The sequence below is a fragment of the Myotis yumanensis genome, unplaced genomic scaffold, assembly GCF_028538775.1.
Source record: "Myotis yumanensis isolate MYYU_CA2020_CCGP unplaced genomic scaffold, mMyoYum1.0.hap1 SCAF_14, whole genome shotgun sequence".
Lineage (NCBI taxonomy): Eukaryota > Metazoa > Chordata > Mammalia > Chiroptera > Vespertilionidae > Myotis > Myotis yumanensis.
This window is the reverse complement of record NW_027223765.1, coordinates 24,474,885-24,501,645: the sequence shown is the minus strand read 5'-3', so window position 1 is coordinate 24,501,645 and position 26,761 is coordinate 24,474,885. Positions and strand designations below refer to the sequence as shown.

Sequence of the window (26,761 nt, the reverse complement as noted above, 5' to 3'; positions counted from 1 at the left end):
GGAGATGATTTTTACAATTGTGCCTCAAATTTTAAAATGTTTAGATGGGAAAGATTAAGTCTCTATACATCTTAATGACTTGCCTAAAGGCTTATAGTTGTCTGGTAGCATATCCAGACAGCCTTACTCATCTGTGAAAGGGAATGTGAATGGGGATAGCAGAAAGAAAATCTCCCCAAAGAAGACTTGAGAGTAAGAAGACCCAGAAAAGTCCTCAGTCCCTTGGTCCCTCATAGCCTGGCTTCCTGGTGGTTTACCATGACCCACTTTCCCCAGAAAAATAAAGAAGGACCTTCTTAATGGTAAAGCATTCTATTAATACTGAATCTTTTCCCCTCAAAATTTTTAAAATTGATTTTTAGAAAGAGGAAGGGAGAGAGAGAGAGAGAGAGAGAGAGATATTTATTGTTTCACTTAGTTATGCATTCATTGGTTGATTTTTGTATGTTCACTGATCAGGGATTGAACCTACAACCTTGGCATATCAGGATGATGCTCTAACAACTGAGTTGCCCTAACGGCAAACTCATTCACAATGATAAATGACTGTCCTAGAGCACTTCAAGCTGTCCCTAAAATAGTGCCAAGAGAGAGGAAAAGGGAAAAGCGTAACTAACATAACCTCAGGACTTAATAGGACTGAAGACCATGCTTTAGTTTGAGGCTACAGTTGCTTCTCATTAGCCATGGCACAAGGATCTATTCTTATTCTCAGTAAAGTCTGGCTCAGAAAGAGCCAACATCCCATTCCAATCCTCTCCCCATCCTGAGCTTTCTGGCCCTGGTCCTTCCTCCTCCCAATCACCAATCCATTATAGACTCCTGGCACAGTGCTTGTTATACCTACAGGTCTGTCCTCCTCTATAACAGTGGTTCTTGACAACATTGGGGGATTAAGCCCCCCTCCCCCCCTCCACTCCCCTACCTCCCACTTCCTTCCCTGGGAACATCTGGCAATTATCTGGAGATATTTTTTGTCACAAGTCAGGGGTGATTCTGACAATGGGTGGAGGTCAGGAATGGCACTAAACATCCTACAAGGCACAAGACAGCCTTCCACAACAAAGAATTAGCCCAAATGTCAATAGCAAGTTGAGACACCATGCTCTGCAACATGATTCTAAGTTTTCTGAGAGCAAAGGATATGTCTTATTTGAGTTTATAGGTCTAGCAGTTAGTAAAGATGCTGGAACATTGTAGGTGTTCAATAAGTTTACCAAATGAAGGAAGATCAGATTTGGTCAACTGATGAGATTTCCCTGCATGCCACACCCTACCACTGGCCAGCCTCCAAGCACTGATCAGTTCAGCAGAATTTTGTAGCATTGAGGAGTCCTGACTGTTATTACCTACATTTTAGAGTTTTTCAGTCAGTGATATAGATTTTTCTTCTTTCCTAAAGGATAATGACTTTACTGATATTATAAAAATGATACATGCTGATTTTTAAATATTCAAATGCAGAAAGTACACAGAATAAAAATTTAAAAGCCATCCCACACCCCTCATCTAAAAATAACTCTCATTAACATTTGATGATCATGACTCCTGGCATCTTCTTATGCATATTTACAGATGGAGTTCTAAATAGTGGTACTTTGAATTAAAAAAGGATCGTGCTATTCATGCTGTTTTGAAATTAAAGTATTACATTTAATTGTATTTGAATTTAATAGAGTAAAAAAAAAACTGAAAGAATTGGAAATGTCAGGTGGTAACATTTCTTGACAATGAGAAATAATACATTCCTAAAAAAAAGAATAATTATTTTAAAAACTCAGGAGTTTAGGGTAGCTTAGTAATACATATGTTAGCTTAAAATGATGCTTATACAATGACTTTCTACAATGAAATATGAGGACACAGTATATCAGCACTTTCCCTACACCTCTCCCACTTTCCTATTTTCATATAATTTTTAGATTGTCAAATGTATAAAATTTACATTTTGTTCTGTAATCACAGTTTCTATGGTTTAGCCTTATTTCTACACTTAGAGCAGCGGTTCTCAACCTGTAGGTCGCGACTATCGGAAAACACAGATAGCATGTCAGATATTTACATTACGATTCATAACAATAGCAAAATTACAGTTATGAAGTAGCAACGAAAACAATTTTATGGTTGGGGGTCACCACAACATGAAGAACTGTATTAAAGGGTCGAGGCATTAGGAAGGTTGAGAACCACTGACTTAGAGGGATTCAAATTTATTATTATAAAGTTTTAAAGAAACATGAGGGCTATGTTGTCTGAGTTTTTGAAGGCTTGACACGTTAAGTACTTATATACTTAAAGGACAACTTGGGTGAGTACACAAATCTTGCAACTCTCTATTTCAGAACTCTGTAGCCATTCTCCTGCTCCCTTTGTCCCTGAATGTTGGGAAGAAGGCTGAGTTTTCTATTTTTTCCACTTGGAAAGTCTCATGATTCTTTCTTTATGTAGTAATTTTGGTAATTTCAATAGGCTGTGGCTCAGTGTTGATATATTCATATCAATTTTTTTCTAAGTCAGAATATGTCTTTTCTCTCTGCTTATTTGAGCTTTTGCTTCAAGAAGTGATATTTTACTAAATTTCTGAAATTTTTTGGCTTAATTTAGTAATGCAAAGTCTACATTTGTTGGCTCTCCACTGTTGATATTCTATCCCTATTATTCCATACTAGAGGCCCAATGCACGAAATACGTGTACGAGTAGGCCTTCCTTCCTCCGGCTGCTGGCGCCGGCTTCCTTCCGGCACCTGGGACCTGGGACCCGGGAGACCCAGCTTTGTCAGGAAGGATATCCAGTCTAATTAGCATATTACACTTTTATTATTATAGATGCCTGCCTATATTTTCAGTCATACTTATTCTAATTTTTTGTTGCTTCTAATACAGCTCATCTTCTATATATTTTCTCATTTCCCATTGTTCCCCAAGCATTACCAGCTTGCTTTTTTCATTTTCTATCATTTTATCAGTTCTTTAGACTTGTTTTAGAGCAGTTATACTGTTTTAATTTTTTTTTTTTTTTGAGACTTGGGAGAACTATTTGCCAGAGTTGTTTTACCTTTCCCTTAAGTAGTTCCTCTGCTCATGAGGGTTTATCTGCCCTGGGTTCATGTAGTTTTCCTCTTATTTTCTTGCAACTTCTTTTTTTTTTCCCTTGCAATTTCTATGCATAAGTCCTGATTAGCAATCATCTAACAATGAAGATTATTAGTATTTTTCATTATTAATATTTTTCAATAGTTATTGAAAAACTATTAATGGGATGTAGCTGGTCTTGGTCAATAGCTTTAATATAGGTATGTTGTCTCAAATACTTTCTCATCATGAATTATTTCGTTTACCTTATGGCTCCCTCTTCCTTCAAACTTTGGCATTTAAGAGACTCGTGGAGCTCACACAAAGACCTTGAAGCCATAGTTTCTCTGTGCCGTGAGAGTCACTGTTCTTCTCCTGTCTTTACAGCCTCCATGGCCTCAGCTGCTACACTGTAAATACTAAAAATCGAATATTCTTCAGTTTCTCATTATTTGTCTCCTCTGCTACACTGAGCTTCTATCAGTATATACCCTGACCTTCTCCAAAGGTATAGTAGCCCTGGATTTTGTTCAGCAGCTTTTTCAGGAACATGGCAGCTACTTTTAGAAAAGTCTGACCCCGGCTCGAGGTCTGAGGTGGTATGTGTCAGCTCTCCAAAGCCTCCCTCATTAGGATACAGATTTTCAAATAGTCGGCCAATAGTTGTCATGTTCAGCTTAAAGTTGTGGTCCTTCTTTGTTAAACTATTTTAAATTTCTTCTGTTGTTTTTGGTGAATTGCACAAAAGGGGGATAGTATTAAAAAACCACCTTGGCCCAGCCAGTGTGACTCTGTGATTGAGCGTCCACCTATGAATCAGGAGGTCCTGATTTGATTCCTACTCAGGACACATGCCCAGGTTGAAGGACTGATCCCTAGGGAGGGGTGTGCAGGAGGAAGCCAATCAATGATTCTCTCTCATCACTGATGTTTCTATCTCTCTCTTTCTCTCCCCCTCCCTTCCTCTCTGAAGAAAAAGAATACTACCTTGACTTTGCCATCTTTAGCTGGAAGTCCTACTTATAATCATGGATGACACTGCTGAATCTAAAACCCAAGATGGGGCCATATTTCTCATGAGTTGTGCTGTTTAAATAACACATGGTCATATTGCATTCGCCTCTAGAGAGACTATAGCCTCTACAAAATAATAAAAGTACATCTCCTGCTAGGATTTCTTAGATGAAATTCTTGAAGCTCAAAATATTTTCTCAGGATATGTAAGCTGGCTACACCCTCTCAGAAGGTGAAATGAATAGCAAATGTATTTCTTTATCTTTCCATGCATTAAAACAGCAGTAATAAAGTGCTTTCCAACCGTGACCAAATTCTGCACATTTTAAACGTAATCTTTATTTTTATTTCTTTTTCTCTGCCTTGCAAAGAAGGAATGTGTTCCAAGATAGAAAAATGTTTTCTCAATGGAGCAGAATAGCTGTTTTTATGAACTTTAGCTCAGAAAATACAATGCATAATAAATGAAATATATCAAACTAGTTTTTATTTGTGCTCAATTTTAAAACATTGTATATTTTGTGGGTGGGGAGGTGAAGGAAGTTGGAGAAGGCTAGATAGCTAAATAAAGAATGAAAGAAAATGTTGCAAAATGAGAAGAGGCAGGTTTAATTTAGAATCCAATGCAGGCATTTAAGTATATTTTATCAAAGTTATCTCTCCTTATTGGATAAAGATTCTTTTATAATCTCTGTGCTCTTCCAAGAAGTCAAGCACAGAATCTTTTGTTTAAAGTACTCACTGAAAAATAATAACAGAAAAACAAAGAAGCACCTACAAAAGATCCTAAAAGGTTCCATAAGCACATGACCTAATTTTACTCTCAGGTATATATTTTTACACCCCTAAAAAATATATAATGTTTTCAAAAATATGGAGGTTCCTCAAAAAACAACAACACATAACCCACCCCCAAACAACAACAACCAAAACAGAAATAGAACTACCGTAGGATCCAGCAATTCCACTTCTGGGTATTTGTCAAAGAAAATGAAAACACTACCTCAAAAATATACCCCCATGTTCACTGCAGCATTCTTTCCAATAGCCAAGACACGGAAGCAACCTACTAGCCAGTGTCCATTGACAAATGGGTGAATTAAAAAAAATGTGGAATATATACACAATGGATTTATTCACACAATAATATTCAGCCATTAAAAAAGAATGAAATCTTGCCATCTGGAATGACCTTGAAGCATTTATGTTAAGTAAAGTAAGTCAGAGAAAGATAAACCTGTATGATTTCACTTATATGTGGAATCTTGAAAAAACAAAACAAAACACAACAACTCAGATACAGAGAACAGATTGGTGGTTGCCAGAGGCAGAGGCTAGACGGTGAGCGAGATGAGTGAAGGTGGTCAGAAGGTACAAATTTCCAGTTATGAAATAAATGAGTCATGGGATAGGATGTACAGAATGGTGACTAACTTAATAATACTGTACTGTATGTTTGCAAGTTGCTAAGAGAGTAAATCTTAAAAGTTTTCATTACAAGAAAAAATGTGTAACTACATGTGGTGATGGATATTAACTAGACATATTGTGGTGATCATTTTGCCACATATACACATATCCAATTCATTATGTTGAACACCTGGAGCTAATACAATATATCTCAATAAACATGTGTCATTTTTTTAAAAAATATATTTTATTGAATTTTTACAGAGAGGAAGAGAGAGAGATAGAGAGTTAGAAACATAGATGAGAGAGAAACATCAATCAGCTGCCTTCTGCACATCTCCCACTGGGGATGTGCCCGCAACCCAGGTACATGCCCTTGACCAGAATCGAACCTGGGACCCTTCAGTCCGCAGGCCGATGCTCTATCCACTGAGCCAAACTGGTTAGGGCGCATGTGTCATTTTTTAAAACTGAACACAAAAACTAGTTTAATAAGTCACATTTATTTTTCATTGTATTTTCTGGACAGAAGTTCATAGAACCAGCTGTTATATTCCATCAAGAAAATATTTATAAGGTAGCAAAATTGGAAGAACAGAGAGAGGACCTATACCAGGACTCACTTTGCTAAGTATATAATTATAAAACTTGGAAGAGGAATGGAGTTTGGGATTTAAAACAACATCACTGGCCACTTTAATTAGCCTAGTGCAGTGATTTTCAACTGGTGTCCCACAAGAATTTTTAAAACATGTAATACCTGGCTATTTAGTCAGGGGCTCTGACCTTTCCCCCCATAGATTATCAAATTAAAAAAGTGACAACAGCCCTGGCCAGGCGGCTCAGTTGGTTGGAGCATCATCCTGTACACCCAAATGTTACAGGTTTGATTCCCTGTCAGGGCACATACCTAGATTGCAGGTTCAATCCTCAGTCAGGCATGTACGGGAGGCAACTGACTGATGTTTCTCTCTCGCTCTTCCTTCCTCTCTCTCTAAAAATCAATCAAAACATATCCACGGGTAAGGATGTTTAAAAAATGACAACAACCAACACAACAATAACCGTCTAGTGTGAATGGATCAAAATTATACCTATTTTTTTTTTGTCAGATTGACAAAAAAACATGTATTTTGGTGTGCTGCGGAATTTTAGTAATTAGTTTATGTGTGCCGTGAGATGAAGCTCTGACAATGCTTCCCCTAGCTGGCTTTGTTCTCTTTGCCCAGCTCTTTCTCCTGATTGGTCATTTCCCCTGCAGCCAGCACCTTCTTGCCTGAGCTTCATGGCCTTCCTAAGTCCTTTTCCAGCTCAATTCTCCCAGACAGCCTAGGTCAGTTTCCCAAGGTTCTGAGCCCCCACAGAACTGCCCCACCACTCCCCACAATCAGCCATTCCCATCGCAATCTAGGCTACCAGCGCGGTGCGCGTCTCCTTGTCTAGAAAGGCTCTTACTGTCTGTCTTCTGGAGCCTGGTGTTCCAGGGGGGCCTGGCCAGCCTCTTCTACCCTGTCAAATGAACAAACAGACATGTGACAGCAATTACACAGCATTGACACATTTCTTCTTCAACCTCAGCTCGTTTGCTCCAGGGAGGAAGGTGAGGTACCCACTACCCGGAGAGTTATTCATCCTCTGGAAGGCAGCATTACTCCCACAGGTCATAAATCCCATCTCTTTGCGGGTAACGAGGAACTACAGGACGAAATGCTAAGGGCATGGCTTCATCTGCTCATCACCACTGCATAACTTGCAATCAGGGGGTAGTTAGAATATTTAAATCCAACTATCCCCACAGAGTGGACAATGAAAGCATGCCACGTGTTCAGTATAGGTACTACTGGTTTGGATTTCTACTTCTGGACTTCTTGTTCTGTTTAGCTGACCTGTATAGATGACACCCTAATGTGAATAAAATCTCACAATACTCAGAAGTCTTCCCAAGATAGAAAAGGCCTAATTATGAATCTACAGTGAGACATTTGTCACTTAGCAAAAAATGGCAGGTAACATTTCCTGAAGGTTTCTGACATGACAGGGTTAGTCACTGAATTCCCACCATAACTGTCAAAAGTAGGCTTTTTCTCTTCTTTTACATATGAAAAAAGTGAGGTTTACAGAAAGTGGCCTAAGGCCACAAAGATGGTAAAAGACAAAGTCCCCAAACCAAAGTCTTCCCACCATATCAGACCTCTCCCCTGGGAGGAGTTGCCAAGGAAACTTCCTTAGCAAGAAGATCCAGAGACACATATTATTCAGATAAAAAATTTTTAAAACTCTAAGAAACACACAACAAGTTAAGATGATCAAATTGTTACTTGGGAAATTTCATGAGATTAATCCCAGGAAACCTGCCTTGAGAATGTGAGCTGTATAGCTCTATCAGATCTTGCACTTTTTAAAAATCGTATACTATGAAGAATATGATGTCTTGTTAAGAGGTGTGTCGTCTGGATCCTGAAAAGGCCAACAACTCACTTGGTGGTTCTATTAGGTAGCCCTACATGTTAAGTTAGAGTGTAGATGTTTACATTCATAAATGATGACCTCAAGGGTATGGCTTAGTGAAGCAAGTCACCCCAAATTCAGAAGAAGAGAATGTTTCTTGAGTCCCAGAGTAGCAGGTAAGGAGTAAAAGACCCTTTTGCTCCTAAAAATATTTTTTTTTGCATGAAGTATATCCACTCTGGGGCCTTCCAGCTGCCGCATCATTTTAAGTTTCCTCTCAAATGCCCACATACTTACTTCTCTTCCACGTTCTCCTTTCAAGCCCTTAGGTCCTTCTATGCTATTGTCAAATCCAGGAAGACCCTAAAAAATAGAAAAGAAATAGAAAAATTAATAGGCTTTGAACATTTATCTTGAAAAAATGTGACTTGTGTATAACATATTTAGTCTCCACCACAAAGTGGGCAGAAGTCTAACCCAATTGAAAGCAGAGATAGGCTAAGATTGTCCAGGGCTTACAAGAGTTTTCTTTTCTTCCTGGGCTTTGTATTACCAGACGGGAGTGGAAACTCAAGGTGTGAGCCTGTGTGAGCGTGGGGAGGGGAGGGGAGGGAATCTAGAGCTTGCCAAGGGGAGCAAGAGTGAGATAACTTGTGTTTATGACAACTCTTATCCTGGGTCTGGAGGTATCCCTTCTTGCTACTGCTATCCTTTCTCTTAACTTTCCTTTTTTTTTTTTTTTTTCTGGGAGTCTAGGCAAGTTTATTCTTGAGGGTTGGGAGGCTTTACTCTCCCCTACCCTTGGGAAAAGACAAATTTCGTAATGGTCTCCACCCACCACAAGAGGACTGCATCTGCCACCCACTGCCTCTTTCTCCTCCTGGATGCCTGGCTGCTTTCTTCCCCATATGCTTAGCCCTAATTTTTTGGTTTTCAGAAAATCCTGGAGTTTTTCCCAACATGCAAACAAATGTTCCAGCAGAAACTCATTGAAAACAGGCACACACTGTAGGATATTATCTTACGTGGGCCAAACTGAAAGCTTTCTATCTTGGGTAGTTAGGACCACAAACAGAGCAGTGTCACAATGATGCCCGGACAATCAATGGAGCCAGTCAATTCAGTCAATGCTCCAATAAACTGAGAGGGGACAACAATTACCCGGTCCTGCTGAGTGTCAGCTGCCGGGCTCTCTGGCTGACAGCAGCCCAGATTACCTTCACCAATCAATGAGTAATTAGTGATCACCAACAGGGACATGTCATTGTTCCAGATACTCAGTAAGCTTTTAAACAAGTAGTTTCTACACTCACAGAGTTTATAGGCTAACAGAGTGAAAAAGACGGGCTTAGAACTTATAACAGATATTATTAAAACTTAAATGAAAAATTATTTCTCTTCCCCACATATCAAAGCCAAATATTGTTTTCTTATTTTCTGTTTTATTCTTAAGTTTAAGTATTTCTGTTAAGTTCTCCAAGCAGGGTATATCTAAGTTACAATATTAGAGAACTACATTTTGGTGAGAAAGGTATGTAATGAAAAGGAAGGTAATGTAAAGTCCAGAATTTATTACACTGGGTGTATAAAGCTTTGCACTGTGGCCCAACTCTGAACTATTTGATTCAAGAGATGACATTTAAAAAAATCATATTCCAGCACATTGTACTGACTAGAACATCCTAATTCACACGTGGATCAATTGTTTGGTTAGTCTGAATGGGATCTTGTCAAGTCTTTCAAATTCTATGAAAGTGGACAAAAGAGCATCAGATATCACAAATTTATTATTAAACTTGGGCTTCTAATAATAGTCTGGTTTAGAATGATGAACTCTGTAGCTCAGACAAATGATCTAGCTCAGTTCTCCCCGAGTTACATGAGATTATACACACACACACACACACACACACACACACATTTATTTATTTATTTTTTGGTCAAAATTGGAAATTCCAAACAGCCAAACTGAGATTGGGTGTTTGTATGATTGGACTTTCTCTCTGAATAAGCATAGACTTTTTAGGAATTTGAATCATATGTATGTATCCCTATAAATAATTTGATTGTGTGTGTTCTATTTATTCTATCAATCTTCTTTTAAAATTTCTTTTTTCTTAAATTTTTTCCTGAAATAGCAACCCACTGAAACCACAGAGTTGTCTTTGATTTGAGATGTATATTCCTAAGTGGCTGGGAAGAATTACTATGCATTGGAGAAGCATCTGAAGTTAGTATAATGACAAACAGCACAATACAAAGAAGCTCTAGTGGGTTGAATTTGCAGTCATCTTGAAGTCACAAAACATTTCTTTTTAAATAGAAATCCTTTTACATTATTCAGATTCTCTAAAGGTGTTACACTATCATTCATAAAATTAGGGGGAATTCTAATAAAAGGGAATGGAAATTTTATAGCAATGCCCCAAGTGGTTTTTTGGCCATCATATACTGAAATGTCTTTGTGTGTAAACTGCTATTTCTTATTATCTGTATTTGCAGATAGTTTTTGTTTTTAATTAGATAGCTTGAAGTTGTTTGAAAACTCTTAGGTCACCAGACTATTGTCAGGAGATGTCACTTAGCAAGCATCATTGTGTTCAAGTGTAAATTCCTCAACTTTATAAACAGAGTTATCTTCAGAGCATACCTAACATTTACATTTGCCAATATATATTGCATCAAATTATTTCTCTGATCAACTCATGCGTACTGGAGGAAGAGTTATTAAAGACAAGGGCCTGTGAGATTCCCAGTTGCCCCACATCCTTATCAACACTTGGTATTGTCAGTCTATAAATGTTAGCCATTCTGCTCTGGCACACTGCTGGTGGGAGTACAAATTAGTACAAACATTTCTGAAAAGTGTTTGGCTATAAAACTATAGCTGAACATAGGCATTTAAATTATCATCCAGATAATCTACTACTAAAGTATAGACCCAATAGAAATGTGTGCAACGTTGCACCCAAAGACACGTACAAGGATGTTCATAGAAGTGCTATTTATAATAGCAAAACCCAGTAACAACCCAAATGTCTATGAACAGCAGCATAGATAAATAAATCATAGTAGAGTCACACAGAGGAATACTATACAGCAATGAGGTAGAATGAACTATTGTTATCTGCAACAACATAAATGAATCTCACAAGCAAAAGAAGCCAGAAACAGAAGAGTTTATCATAAATAATTCACTTACTTGGAGCTCAAGAACAAGTAAAACTAATTTATGATCCTAAGATAGTGATTAGCTTAGGGAGGACTGGTAGGGATTGGAGTAGAGATAAGGGTTTTTTTTTTCAGATGCTTTATTATTGTCTAATGTTCTCTCTCTTTACCTGGGTGGTGAGTACACAGGTGTATTTACACTCATCAAGCTATTCACTGATAATTTGTGTACTTTTCTGATGTATTTTACAGTTCATTAAGTTCTGGAGATGTAATACACAGCATAGTGATTAGAGACAATGATACTGTATATTACATACTTCAAGGTTGCTGAAAGTTTAGATATTAAATGTTCTCACCACAAAAAAGAAATGATAATTATGTGCCATGATAGAGGAGTTAGCTACACTCCGGTGATTATCATACTGCAATACATAAATGTATCAAATCAACACTTTGTACACTGTTAACTGGGTTATGTCCCTGTGAGAGCAAGCACCTTGGGTCTTAAGTTTGGCCTCACATAACCTCAGCTGGCTTGGAGTCAAAGCAATGAAGCTAATGTGCTTAATCTCACGACTCTTGGAAAATGGAAAAAAGATATGGCTTTGTTTCTTCTCTTCTGTCCATATTCTGAGGTACCCAGGGGAAGAAGATGAAGTAGACTGTAATCCCTTCACAGCTCTGAAGCACAAGGACAATTCTGAATGTGTATTCTCAAAAAATACATGTGCAAACGAAGGGCAAGGGCTTCTCACTGCCCATTCTCATCCCGTATACGACATGGATCTAACAAGACAAACCTGCTTTTAAACTTCCACAATTGTGCCTGTGGTGATGTGAACTCGGGATTGGTACTGCAGTACCTTAAAGTGGGGATGCTACTCTCTTATCAATATGGATGGGAACCGAGCCCTGATGTTAGTTCACAGCCCGCACAGCCCCAGCACTTACAGGGTCTCCTCGCAGGCCCTTGGCTCCGCGGTCACCAGCAAGCCCTTTCTTTCCTGGGCTTCCCTAAAGTTAATAAAAATCAGGAGAAGGACAAAACAAGACTTTTTAATAACACTAGTATACACAAGGAGCTTATCTTCTCCCCGATTTGAATAATTACATATTTTTTTCCAAAGTTATTTTTAAGCTAGAAAGAGGAACCACCAAAAAAATAGTTTCAGGCATCATATGAATAATTTAAGAGTGACCTCAATTATCTGCCACAACGGTGAACTCTGTTCCAGACACCTTTATCATCTTGTTTAGTTTTTACAACTACTTTATCAACCAGGTACTGTTCATTATCTTTCTCTTAATGAGGCAGCTGGGATTCATAGAGACTATCCATTTCCCCAAGGTGGTTGCATTAGCTAGAAAGTGGGTTTCTGACTCAACTGTTCACACTCTAAAGGCAGATAAAGTCCATGATGGAAGTATGGCTGCTGTTGGTATTTGTTCTAGATGGGAATGAGCAGCATACACCTTCAACGTGCTGCCTGCAACCATATTCTTGTCAACACACTGCTACTATTCTTGGTATGGGAGCTGCTTTTCATTAATGACCCCAATTCTTCACTCCTCTCTGAATCTTTGCTCTTTGCCATGTAGTACCTTTCAAGTGTGTGTGTATGTGTATGGGGGAGGGAAGTAGGGGCAAAATTCCCTACCCCTGAACTTGGCTGTGACGTGATTTGGCCAACAGAAAGAAATAGAAACGTCACAGTGAGATTTCCAAGCCTAGCCCTCAAGAACTCTTGAGAGACCTTGTGTATTTCTACTTCCTCTCGTGGTTCTGCCAAGACCAGGAAAAGGTCATGGTCAACAAGGACAGGCAGTGGTCTGGTCCCAGGAATAGGATAAGCAACAAGTGGAACAAAGTCCCCAGCCAACCTACAAGAGCTAAGGTTAGCTATGCTCAGCCTAGATCAGTTGAATGTCTCAGACATAAGAAATAAAAGTTTATTGTTGCATGTGATTGATGTTTTGTTATTGTTTATCACAAAGCAATTTTGTGGCACTAGATGACATACACCTAAGGTCACTCTTCTACTCTGTTAATCACATCTTTAATTCCCCATATAGTTTTCATGTTGTCTATTTACTGCATCCCTACCTGGGATCCTTCATCACCCTTTTCTCCTTTTCTTCCAGGAAGACCATTGTCACCCTAAGAAACAGAAGAAGAAATTCAAATTCCCATTTTCTTAATGAGAAAATAGCTCAGAAAGGTCTTTATGGCACAAAGAGAAAGCTCTACCTGTACACCATTTAATCCATCAATTCCGTCTTCCCCAACTTCACCCTAAAAGACAGGTGTGATCAGAATAGAGTGCGTTACATTTATATGCAAAGAAGTCAGACACCAAACAAAAAGGTGAATTTTGTGTCCCATGGACAGTCTCTTTGTTAGGCTGGCCTTGTGTAATATCAAAGATTACTTAGTAATAAAAACGGTCAACAAATAACATACATTGCCTGCAATAAAATACAGGAATAAATAAAGTTAAATCATTGACAATAAAAAAGGAAGGTCAACAGAAACTTCATGCTTACAATCTACTGGTCAATAATTTCAAAAATAAAAATATTTGTAGGTAGCAGATGATAAGATAAATGGATTATGTTTGGTACTATACCTCCTGTCCATATAGTCCCCTGTGTCCCTGAAAATAGAAAGGACAGTAGTGGTTAGTGTAAGAAAAAAGAATTAATGTTGGGAAGACTTCACAATGTCTATTGTGACCCTTACCTTAGGACCTTTGGCGCCATAGCATCCCTTAGTACCTTGCTCTCCCACTGGTCCAGTGGCTCCTCTTTCTCCCTGAGAAAGAGCACAGACCCAGGTGAGCTTTTTATATTGTAATCTGGAATCTGTCTTGAAAATTTGACAAGTTTTTGTGTTGGAAAAAAAAAATGTGTGACTGCTCATAGTTTACAATCCAGAATTCATGTTTATACAAACTAAGAATGGAAGTAAATCAGACCTACTCTGTTGACAACTTTGTTTTGCTTTAGATCTCATGTGGATGCTGTCATGGGTAGAACAGTATCTAAATAAAACAACCAGCAGTTAAGATGTAGTCTCAAGATTTCAGGAGGCATTCCAGGAACAGATAACAAAAATTCGGTGAGACATCAGAGGAGGATGCTTCAGATATAAACCAAGCAAGAGGCATGATTTCTAGACCAAAATCCATTGTCCTTCTCTCTTTTACTTAAATAAATACTGCTCCTGCAGTCCTCGTCATGGTGACCCCACCAGTCTGTACATCTTGTGAGCTGGAAACAAAGGTGTCATCTTCAGCGTCTCTCTCCCTAGTAGTCAGTAAGTTATGTTCATTCTACTTCCATTTATACTGTCCCCCATTCATACTAAGATTAAGACCACTTTGCCTTGCACCTACTACTGCATAATTCCCACCTGTAATCCCTGCCTTATCATCATCCATAATATCGCCTGGGTATGCTTCCTAAATCCATAGCCCCATCATTTTTACTTCTATGCATAACATCATTCAATGACTGCCCACCACCTGGAAGGCACCTTCAAATCTTTCATAGGGTACTCAAGACTCCCAGTAATTGAAGTCTTACTTGACATATAACCTCCTCTCACTGTGAACTGGGATCCATCCAGGTTGACCATGTGCCATTCTGCAAACATACAATTATGACTCATGCCCTTGAAATCACCATTCTCTCTGTAACAGAATGTTCTCCCCCACAAACCTTGCCTGGATAAGTTTCTATTTGTCCTTCAGATGTCTGCCCAAGCATTAGCCTTCTTCTTCCAAGCCCCAACTACCTCCAAGGCTGTTAGTTGAGGTTGTTAGGTATTTGTTCTGCTACACTCTGTCACACTGCATCTCACTGTACCTCGAGTACGGTCCTTGTGTGTAACAGCTGAAAACATGGTTGTCTCATCTGCCTTCCTACTAGCCTAGACGTTACCTGAGATAGGAACCATATTTGATTTTTATTCATTTTTATTTCTAGGGCCTAACACTGTGCCTGTAATGAATAAATACCTTTGTGAGTGAAAACTTTGGTAAATAATGTGGCAAATGGTAAGATGCTTAATATATAACTATCACATGAATGGATGCATGGATGGATAAATGGGAGGGAGGGGAGAAGACAGGGAATGAGGGATGAGAGGAGGGAGACAAGCAGGGAAGAAACGGGGGAGGAAGGTGAGAGAAAGAAAAGGAAGGGATGGATGGATGCAAGAAAGAGTGAGATCCTTGATAAACATTGTGGTGCGCTGGTTTACCTGTGCAAAATGGATCAGGAAGGGGGAAATAACAGTGATATGACTCCTCTGGTGAGGAAGATAAGGTCTGCATTGAGTTCACTGTGCAATGTTGGTGGGTGGTGAAAGAGGAGACACCAATGATCACCAGAAGCAAAGCCCTATGGGGAATGGGAAGGACCGCCGATTTTGCACACAAATCCTGAGACTCTGACTTTTCCCATGTCCTCTGAATTGACACAAATGATTCCATGTTGTAGATATGTCCTTAGGAATAGATGAGGCTGGAAAAGAAAACCCCTGACTTACAGCAACGCCCTCCTCTCCCAGGTAGCCTTCACTGCCTTTGAAACCTGGGAGTCCCTGGAAATAAGGAAAGGAAGAGCACATTAACACTCCATAAAGCAAAACCCAGAGGGAATCCAGCAAAATTCTTCAACTTCACAGTTTTACTTTATTTAGAAAAGAGTTTGAAAAAAAATTAGTCCTCTGCTACAACTTAGGCTGCATTTATACACTTAAAAATCAATGGAATTCTGAGACAAGTATCCAGATAATTCAAGGGTGTGTGTATGCGAGTGAATCATAATTTTGTCCATACGTCTCTCTGAGGTTATACATCCTGCTAGAGTTTTGTCCAGACAAATGTTCAAATGAACACAACACTATGTGCCCCTGACAAACTAGAATTATTCTCTTCTCATTAAAAAATCTTTTTTTAGGATTTATGCTACATATAAAAAATAGACCTCCCACATTTCTTTCTATTCTTTCTGAGCCCTATTTTTTAAGAAAATTCTCCACTTTTTTTTTTTTTACATGAAATAGAAGCGATCAGGAAATAATTAGTCCAAACACTTTCTTCAGAGACGCAACCATGACAATTTGGGAGTTACAGTGCTATTTATAAATTATTAAAAAGTCAAACACACATGTAAACAAGCAGTATTGAAATCATTATTAAATATATCCTAATATGCTTGTACATGTTTGAACATTTCCTAAACCTCAGACCATAGTTTTACACAGGGCATGTAACATTTTTTTGGTTAGGAAATATCTAAGTCTGTTGTTGGTTACTGTTTTCATAATTGGCCTGTTTTTGTCTATACATCTGTGTGACATTTGGGTCTGGCTAAAGCTGAATGAAACATCTGAACATCTTTTGCTATGACAGGGTGATCTGATCTAGCTTGATTTTAGCAAACTACACAAAATATTCCTGCTTTAAGTGGCTCTGCAGTCATTAAAAATGAAAATTGAAATGACAATGATATTCAGGAGGTTTTCATTATTCAACATGAAAGACGACAATTGATTTTCCTACATCACTGTCATCAATGATAGAACACTGGATAATCAACGATCTTGGCAGTTGTTTCTCTTGAAACTTGTACGAAAAGCTTTTAGAAACACTCCAATTTAGAATGCCAAGAAAAAGCCACGGCCATCTAGTTTGACATATAAAAAGAGAATAACAGGTTGCCTCCGAGGCTCTGCCCAGAAGTTAAAATCACCCTTTACTTCTACCTGAACTCATGTCTGAAAGACATACTTACTTTCAAATAAAGTGAGCCATACATTTTAAAATTACCTTTTTCCCGGGTGGTCCAGGATCTCCTGCTGTTCCATCTCCTCCAATGCACTTGCAGAATAAACAACAGCAAGTCCTTTCAGCAACATTGACCTGGGGGGAAAGCAGGAAATACATTTGGTGACATCGCTTCCCCAACACACATAGAAGCTCACCAGTGTGATTCAGACATCTGTCAGTTTCAGAAGCCTGTTCACCATTCAAGTGACCGTGCTCTTGAGAGAATGCATGAGACATTCTGTACCATCCATCTTTTGTTCTGTGAGCTGCATTCTCCGGCATATGGGGAATTCGAATTCAACTCAAAGATCTTCTGTGTTCTCAAAATGGTATCAGTTTCGGCATGGCCAACTCATTGTATACTAATTTATGTGATTTCCTGTTCCCACCCCATCCTAGCATTGACCATGGCATTGTTGATTGCCCTATGTAATTCTGCCCCCAATGTTATGTTCAATAAAATGAATGCACACTGTTTTCTTCATTTCCTGGCTTGTGCATTCTTTGTATCTAGAAGGTTAATATCAGTGGTTCTCAACCTGTGGGTCGCGATCCCTTTGGGGGTCGAAAGACCCTTTCACAGGGGTCGCCCAAGACCATCGGAAAACACATATATAATTACATGTTGTTTTTGTGATTAATCACTATGCTTTAATTATGTTCAATTTGTAACAATGAAATTGGGGGTCACCACAACATGAGGAACTGTATAAAAGGGTCGCAGCATTAGGAAGGTTGAGAACCACTGGTTTAGATGGTTCCCAAAGTCACACTGCTTGGAACGGAATCCACTGGTAAACACTTTCAGGACAGTGTGTGTGACAGGATCTCAAAAATACAATTGCATGTTCAACATTCCAGAAGCACTTGCTGGAGAGGGTGGGGGCATGAGGAGAGTATTCCTCTGTCTACTCTGGCCAAAAATTCATATTCTAATTATATTTTATATTTAAATGTCTGCGTAAATCTCATCCTGGATCTAATTTAATCATACCCTGAATAATAGACATATTCCATTGCAGTTTTACAATTAACACACAAAATTTATTTTTAGGAAAATTCTCTGTTTACAGTAAATGCCATGATTTGCCTTTAGTGGGACAGAATCAGCCTTTGTATTGAGAAGTTTCCCATCAAAATTCTAGTGTGTTGAAAAATGCAATTGTTTGTGATAACTATTTAGCAATTTCCTCTCTTTGTCTCTTATTATATAATGTTTCTTTTCTGACATTAGAAAATTCTGTTTTTTTCCCCCTGAAACTATCAAACCCAATAACATTTGAAACACATGAAATCAAATAATAACAACAACAAAATAGATTCTCTGATTTCATGTTACACTAGAAGCCCGTTGCATGAAGATTTGCACAATAGGCCTTCCTTCCCCTGGCTGCTGGCACTGGTTTTCCTCCGGCACCCAGGACCCAGGCCTTTGGTCCGGCCACAGTGGAGAAGCCAAGCCTCTTCAGTCTTCAGTCTTCATTCAGTGCCTGCGTATGCAAATTAACCACCATCTTTGTTGGGTTAATTTACATAGTTGCTCTGATTGACTGGTGGGCATAGTGGAGTGACACCAATTTGCATGTTTCTCTTTTATTAGTGTAGATAATATCAACTTTCTTTGGATCACCCAAACCCTACAACATCAAATCTTTTACTATTAACATTAAAATCAATCTGTGTCTAAAATTAAGTTTTTCTTGTAATGTGTTGCATTTATGTGATATTTAAAAACTGACAGGGTTATTTTGAGGAATAACTTCCTCCTGCTATGAATTACCACTACAGATTTCAAAGAGTAGTAGAGAAAAAAAATACATTGTTAAAAATAGATTGTCTTCCCATGTAGAAAGAAATTCCAACAAAACTTCCATATTCTTTAAGCAATTATTTTTTGCACAACTACTACACTGAACAAAATGTGTTTGCACATCTATTTATATACCAATTCTGTAGGTGCAAAATAGCAGGACCTCTCACTTTACTGAAGAGTGTCCTAATTTGCTGATTATAGGTTTTATAAATTATAAGCAAATTAGAAATTATTAGCCATTTATTAAGGTGAAAGTAGTGCCACACAACTTGGTAACACTTAATCACTCTAGTTTGAAATCCTGTATGTTTCTGAAAGAAATATGATTGAGATGCATCTCACGTAGACATTAGGTTCTAAAAATAGATCATAAGGCAAAAATCCCGGTCAGTGAAGGCAGCCTTCACATATCTTTTCATTGCTCATAAAGTACAACATAGGAGGTTATCCAACTAGTTTTTCCTCAAGGTTGGAGCAGATGGCTCTTTCTCTACTTAAACCCTAAATGTAAGTGGTTCTCACTGACAGGCCATGTTGCAGGGAAAATACACATCTTAGGCACTAGAATCATACTCAGTGTGGTGAGCTGTGACATTTAGAATCCACAAGGAACATGCAAACTGGCTGGCTGAGGGAGCAGCTGGTTGACTCTCAGATCTCACACTCTTTGGCACTTACGTTCCTTCACTTAATTTGAGCAGGGCTGTAAGTGCTATTTAGTTGCTTCTTTTTCCTTCTTTTTTGGCCAACCATGCAAATCAAACATGCTTTGACATCTCTCTACTGTATTGCTTTCTTTCAAAACATCCTCTTATTTCAACTGTCCACTAAGTCAGAAAATTCTTTCTGCACCCCCTGATGAACAAAGCTAGTTCAAATTCATAAGCATACATGTTAAACCTGTACACAAAATAGAAAATGTAAACTCACCTGCCTTTCCTGAATAACTTACCAGCTGCTTTGACAGTTGGCTCCCCAGATCCCTCATTCCAATAGTGAACTGGGTCTTGTACTCAAATCCTTTCCCAAATTCAATGTAGAGAAGATCAGCCAGGTCACTTGAATCGGTGGCTCCAGTCAGAGCAACAGTGATAAGGGCATTCAGGCCTGGCCAACACAAGGTACAGGTCTCCAGGTGAGGGGGGTTGGGTAATTTTAATCTTTCTGCACATGTGTGTCTAAACTGTTATTCTAGGAAAACAGTTGCAAGAGGAACACTCATTTTATTGTCTACTTCCCCCAGCAATAAAAGCCTGACAAGTAACAAGACTCATCAGAGAACAAAAAGAATTACATTTTCCAGAACTAATTAAATTGGAGACAGGGGAAATTATAACAGTGAGATAGTGAGTTTAAAAGGATCCACAGAGCCTGGCCAGTGTTGCTCAGTGGTTGAGTGTCAACCTATGAACCAGAAATTATATGTGTTTAAATATGGGAAGCCAGAGCTAGAGACATCCTTATCCATTTGACACTTTTCAAAGAACATATGGCCATCATCCCTTTATCTCTCCCCCAAAGATTCTGAATTTCTGAGGATATAAAAAAAATCTAGCTTCTGAAGTTGAAATCGGTTTACTAAATTTTCTTTGGGAGTTGGAAGAATGAAGATTGATCTTAGAAATCTGGGTGTTCCAAGACAAACTTCCCAGAGAAAATTTTGATGTTGTCTGTAAGAGATACATTTTTCCTCACAAAAGAAAAACTGAAATCAAACAAACAAAAAAACACACCTATCCATCCAAACTAAGAACTCTAGGGTCCTGTTCATTAAAATTTCCACTACAACTCATGAAAGAAATGCCAAGACTTGATAGAACATAGAGAAAGTAGCTTTAGTAAATAAAGGGCAAAATAAAAATCCTTATCCTCCAGCTGCAAATCCAGTGAACTTTTTTTGCATTTGTTTAAGATTGAAGAGAGAGAACCGAAATAGCAAAGACAAATCCGCTCAGTCTCTAATAACTAAGCTTGGAGGCGGATGTCTTAGGTCAGAGAATCTGGAAACAGAGCCTGAGATAGCGATTTGGCTGCACACAATTTACTGAGGAAGAACTCTCAGAAGAAAGCGGTGAGGGGGAAGCAGGGCAGGGCAGAGAAAAGAGCTGAGCAATACAGTGTTTCAGCTGGAGTCTAGTGTCAGCCTGATCCCATGAGGAACTTGGAACATAAATCACACCACATGGTGCTATTTTGAGGCAAAGATCCAACTCTATGTACTCAACCTGCTGCCCAGGAATGGGGTAGGAAGCAACCTTCCAAGTGAGGTGGCTCCCATTGACCAAGGGCAACTCCTCAGAGAAAGGGGACCTGTGAGTTGTTAGCAGCCAACACTCACAGCTGGAGGATGGGGGAAGGGAACCTGGCTGGAAGAGGGAACCTGGGTGGGGCACCAGCAACATCTACTTACAGGAAGGTTTTCCTATTCTTAGTCAAACCAGAACATTTGGATGCATCCACTGATCCATATTTTGGGTAAGAACTGACAAGAAGTCAGATTAGGCACTAGTTCTTGAAGCCAAAAGCTGGTACCAGAGCTTTAAACACTCATAGACACCATGATTGGGCTATCTCTGGTCTGAAGAAAGGAACTGATTAGAAAGCCCCAAAACATGAGTAAACTTGTCCAATACTGCTTGCAACTCTGAACATGTTTTAAGGGTGTTGAAGAACATAAACCCACTCTCCCATTCCTTGGTCTAAAAGAAATACATGGTTCACGTCTGCTGATACTAAAGAAGTAGCAATATTAGATCATGTGAGGCAAAGTTACACACTTTCCTGGAAAGTTTGAGAGGAAGAAATAGAGTAATATGAGAGAAAAAGTAAGACTTTATATTCAGTGTTTTTTCATATACATTGGGCATGAGTTAAAAAAAAGTCAATGCCAGAATGTTCTGAGAACTCATGTGCTCTGCCAAGTGCATACAGAGTAGAAAGGTTGTCAAATTCAGGGCTGTGTGCCTGGAAACTTAAGAGCCAGCATTGAGTTCTGAGAGTATAAAGTCAATAATGATCCCTCCCCCAGTCTTCCCCCATGTTCAATACCTTCTTTTCTAAGAGCATCAGATTTTTGTTCAAGTTTTTCAATGTCATCATCCAATCCATCTGAAAATAAGAGAACCACCTAGGAAAGTATTCAAGAAAGAAACATGAGTAAAAGGGAGGTCACCGGAACCACAGACCAATAAATAAAATAAAACCAAGTTACCTTGCCTCGAGCAGCCGATTTATTCTGAAACGCATCCCACAGGGAACTCAAGAAGTTTGCGTTGAGGAAGGATGGTCCTTTAACTGTGACATCCTTCAAGCTATTCAGTATGTTTTCACTATAGATCTCAAACTTGGGAGAATATTTTTCCGTGGCATTGGTTACTTGAAAAGCCACACTGACCTGGGTCTCTGTGCCCACCTCACAGCTAACCCCATTAAGGGAGCTGATGGCACGCAGGATGTCTGGAAGGTAGGTTTCCATCCAAGACTGGCCATCGAGCAAAGTCTGCCCCTTCTGCTGAGTGGAGATGTCAAATCCAACCACAACATCCACAAAACAATCTAGGATTTAAGGGAAAAAAACGTACCTTATTAGATCAAATAATCCCCTTATTTGACTTGGATGCCATATCTGAACCAAAGCACTTGGAATTCTTATTTCTATTCCAGTTACAAAGTTGGAAAATGAGAAAAAACATGAGGGAATAATGGAAGAGGCCCAGAATCACTCTTTCATAACCTGCAAAAGTATATAGTATTATTATTTTCAACTGGTGTAAAATCTAGATGATTCTATAACAAAATTCTGAAAGATTTTATTGTGGTTATTGAAAAAGCTATGCAGAGTCATTTAAATATCTAAAGTATATTTGTTAAGAGTCTGAAATCGCAAATTTATATCACACTACTTATCAGCATTCAACTAATACTAAATTATAAGGGAAATATAAAACCATTTGCACAGAGCAATAATTTATAAAAAGAAATCACAAAGAACTTGTCTAAAGGAATGATTTTGATGATTTAACGTCCCAAAAGGAATGTTTCCTCTTCTGTCTTCTAAAATCCATTCAGAAAAGAAAAAATAAAATGGCAAACAAATGCTCCAAGAGATCCTTTGAAATCTTGCTTGATATAAGTCCTACAAGTGAAAAACTGAGCGCCAAATTCCCCACATTTAACCATGTCAAAGATGGTGCTGCCTTCAGAGCTCAGCCATTCAGGAAGGCAAAGCCAATGCCATCTGGGGGTTCAAGAAATACTTAAGGGGATTGAGTGGGGGTGGGGGAGTAAGGAGACAGCCAAGCGATGATTCTCTCTCATCAATGAAGTTTCTATCTCTCTCTCGCTCTCCCTAAATCAATAAAAACACATTTTAAAAAATGTTTTGCTCTTATTCGTATAAACTCCGGGAGCATTCAAGCACAGGAGAAATTAGAAAGAGCTTGTTATTTTCAGCTGAGCCTCACAAAGGGAAGATAATTAGAGAAGAATAAAGTCATGTAACATACACTCTTCTTTCAAGAACTTTAGCTTGGCAAAAAAACTTCAACCTTTCTAATAAATTCAACATACACAGCTTGCTTGGTAAGTTAAAGGGGAGGAGTGTATATTTTCAATTTGCTTTGTTTGGATAAGCAGTTTTTCAGCTATTTGTTGTGTGAACAAATATCTGCCTTCACCACCTCCAGACACACTGGTCAGTTAAACATCTGCAAATCTTTCGAACTAAAATGTCAGTTTCAATTCTTAAAATAAGGGCCAGTAACTTGATTCATTTTTAATGAGAAGAATCAGGTGAGGGAAAATATAAAGCCTTATTTGATAATCAATTTTAAATCACTATGACATTTGAAGTAAATCAATATGTTATCAAGAAAACCTGAAAGGCGGGTTTCTAATTTGACTGCACTTTATTGGAAAAATCTCTTCCCCAATAGTCAGAAAGTGAAATGAAAAGAAAGAAACTAGTCAGAAGGAAGCATTAAGAATTTGTCCTTTCCCAAATTCCTCTTGAATCTGTATCCTTTCATTTCTATCTTGAGATTGAAAATTTCCCTCTTGGATGAACATTGTTAGAAAACCACTCGGTAACCAAAATATGTAACTGCCTTCAAGGAAAACAGTCTCTGGTGAGAGAAAAAGAAAAACAAAACAAAGAAATTCCAAAATGTCATTACTGAGAACTATCCCCTATAAAAATTTAGTATTTTATTTTTTTGGTCTAGATTACTGAAAGTACAAAGTCTAGTAAATAAGTTCCTTGTGTTTCTTTAATTCAAATTGACAAATAATTCCAATGATAATATGATCCAAGGAATAGAATTTGGGGAGCAAGTACAGAGCTAGCAGCTATGAGTTTAAATACAATTAGAGGAATTAGGCCATCCTAAACGAGTGGACTCTCACGTAATGGCCTTGAAAACTCTACAGAGACATCTGCTCTCAAATTAGGAGCCTTCAAAGTTAGTAAGAGGTAGAGATGGTTTGGGAATTGAGCTAGGGAGACGGTTAAAATTGGATTTCCAAAGAGAAAGTAGGGTTAAATTAGAATAGCAGGAGTGAGGAGAACAGACGAGGGGCAATGAGTATAGGGAAATTAAGAAGGTAATTCACAGGACTGGCTACAGAGGGTGATAAGATGGAGAAGTAAACTAATGTCCTAAGCATTTGACTAGTCCTCACAAACAGCATGGGGAGGCGTGGAAGGGGGAGGTCTTTGAGTGGGAAGCACAAAGTTTAGTGTTAGTCATGTACCAGTCATGACTCTGTTACTGCTAAATAACCTGGCAAATCTCTTAACCCCTCTGGGCATTCATTTTCTTGCCTACAAAAATAAAATTATGTATTTCAAAATAAAAATATAAAGGAACAGAAAAGAATGGATTTGAGTGACAGTTATAGTCTTACGGTTCCCTGCCAGACCCAAAAGCTGATTTTAATTATCTGACTTATAAAGAAAGTCCTTAATCGGAGTTGATGCTGGCAGATTCTTATTAAGAATTAGCAGAATCTGCCATCAGCAGGAAGTAGGATATATTAGTAAGATTAGAAGACAGATTCTTGAGAAAATAAAGAAGAAAGTTAGACTGTTGGCAGTTATTAGCAAGTATAAAAAATTTGTGTGTGGCCTTTGAAAGAAGGGGTATCTGAGATTTCAAAAAAAAAAAATAAAAGAATGATCAAGAAAACAGTTACTGTAAAAGACTTAGTTTATATACCTCCCAGATTTGCTTGGACCTCCTGTCCCCTCTCCCCCACACAAGTACTTGGACATGTATCCAATGGAGAGCCTTGGCTGCCACCATTGTCTGGTTTCCCAAGGTTGTGTGTGGGGGTGGGGAGGACTTTGACATGGCCTCCATCATGCTCATTACAGTAGAGCCACAATAATTCTGATGCCCATGTCCAACCCAACTGTACTCATGGGAGTTCTGCCTCCTTCCACCATGCGTAGCCACAGATATAACGCACTGTGGGTTCTGTATCTGGTTTCCCCAAAGGGCTGGATAACACAACACATAGGATGGGAGACTGACTCTTCATGGGGTAACCTCTGACCAATGAGAGGTCATAGATGGGAAGGAACTGGCAGATTAATCCCCTCCTTTATTCCCAGGAGGTCTATATGGTGGCTCTGTGTGGTTTCCTCGGTGTTCTGCATGACCAACATGCTGGTTATGCTTTCTCAAAAAGCTGCAGCTAGCTTGGTAACATATATCTTGTATTACACTTTTTCTCCTTTCCTGTATTACTTCCCTTCCACTCACTCTTGCTCCCCTGAAGTATTAGCACATAAAATATTAGCACAAACTGCTTTGAGCTCCATTTTCTAGAGAGCCCAGTAAGGACAGGGACATACAGAGATCCTTGTTAAGATGCATTGGAAATGACCATTTAACTTTCCTTATAGTTCCCACATTCCTTGAATCAAATCCCGAGGGTGTCTTTTACCTCATCTTAATCAGACTGGCCTTTTGCTTCATCTCCTTTTTGATTCCTCTATCCATGATGATGCATAGATAAGAGGTACACTTGATGCTTTGGCTACCTAATTATGGCTCCATGGCAAACGAAAAGGCAGGACTTTCCTATCCTGAGAACTGCCCGGTCTTCCCTAGGTAGTTAGAATAGCCAGACTCAAAGAAAAATCAGGAAAATAAACACGAATTAAGGTTAAAAAAACAACAAAAAACAGACTTTGGAACTTAGTTGCTTAGAGGAATCCGGTATATGGTGAGATATTAAATTTGAACATGGCTTTAAAATATTGCTAAAATATCAAAGTTCCTCAACCAAGGACCCCTTGGTAAATGGTCCTTCTGGGAACCAACTCATCACTCCATGTATTTTGCATTTATAGGATCACTTCCTATAAATATACCCTCTGTGATAGTTATTAATACTCACTGAACATTTACACCGACTTCCCATTCAGGATCTCACTTATCCTTATGAAACAGGCTAAGTAGGAACTCTTCTGAAACTCATTCTGCCCAAGAGGAAGCTGTGACAGAGCAGCTGACCCATGGTCTCACAGTTACTGCTGTGGACCTCACACTCGGAATTCAGATCCAGGCTTGTTTGGAGTCTGTATGCCAAACTACCTTATCCTACTGCTTCCTGAGTAGTGATGATAGGTCAGGTAGGTTACTAGTTCTGCTACTGGATTGTGATGTTGAAAGTGACAACGTAACAGTAAGTGGTTTCACTAGGGAGCAGCAGCTTATGGAAACAATTTCAAGGTACAAACCCATGATGTCTTCAGTTCCAGATATAAACTGGTGAGGCAGAACGCTTAGACACTATTTCTTTGTAACATCAGCATCAGATACTCTAGACAACAACGAGGTCGAGAAACCAGGCAGCTTAATTTAACAACGAAAAAAACTGGGTTGGTGTCAGACAGACCTAGGTTTCAAAATTTGCTGAGTCTGTTATGTCCTGCATGTTCTGGGTCAAGTTAGCAATATTCCTTTGAGTCCCATTTTCCTCGTTT

General features: G+C 38.8%; 1 protein-coding gene across 1 annotated transcript in view; it reads right to left on the bottom strand.

Moving 5' to 3' along the window:
• The window catches only part of COL6A6 (collagen type VI alpha 6 chain), a 93,155-nt gene that overhangs the window by 49,023 nt on the left and 17,371 nt on the right, over nt 1-26,761 (bottom strand). The window contains exons 8-19 of the mRNA XM_070391120.1: nt 21,980-22,323; nt 21,817-21,895; nt 19,721-19,875; nt 16,956-17,048; nt 15,671-15,724; nt 13,859-13,930; nt 13,746-13,772; nt 13,367-13,411; nt 13,223-13,276; nt 12,070-12,132; nt 8,242-8,307; nt 6,952-7,005 (exon numbers count right to left, since the gene is read on the bottom strand). Coding sequence (XP_070247221.1) covers nt 6,952-7,005; nt 8,242-8,307; nt 12,070-12,132; nt 13,223-13,276; nt 13,367-13,411; nt 13,746-13,772; nt 13,859-13,930; nt 15,671-15,724; nt 16,956-17,048; nt 19,721-19,875; nt 21,817-21,895; nt 21,980-22,323 — 1,106 coding nt within the window. The remainder of the gene's footprint in view (nt 1-6,951; nt 7,006-8,241; nt 8,308-12,069; nt 12,133-13,222; nt 13,277-13,366; nt 13,412-13,745; nt 13,773-13,858; nt 13,931-15,670; nt 15,725-16,955; nt 17,049-19,720; nt 19,876-21,816; nt 21,896-21,979; nt 22,324-26,761) is intronic.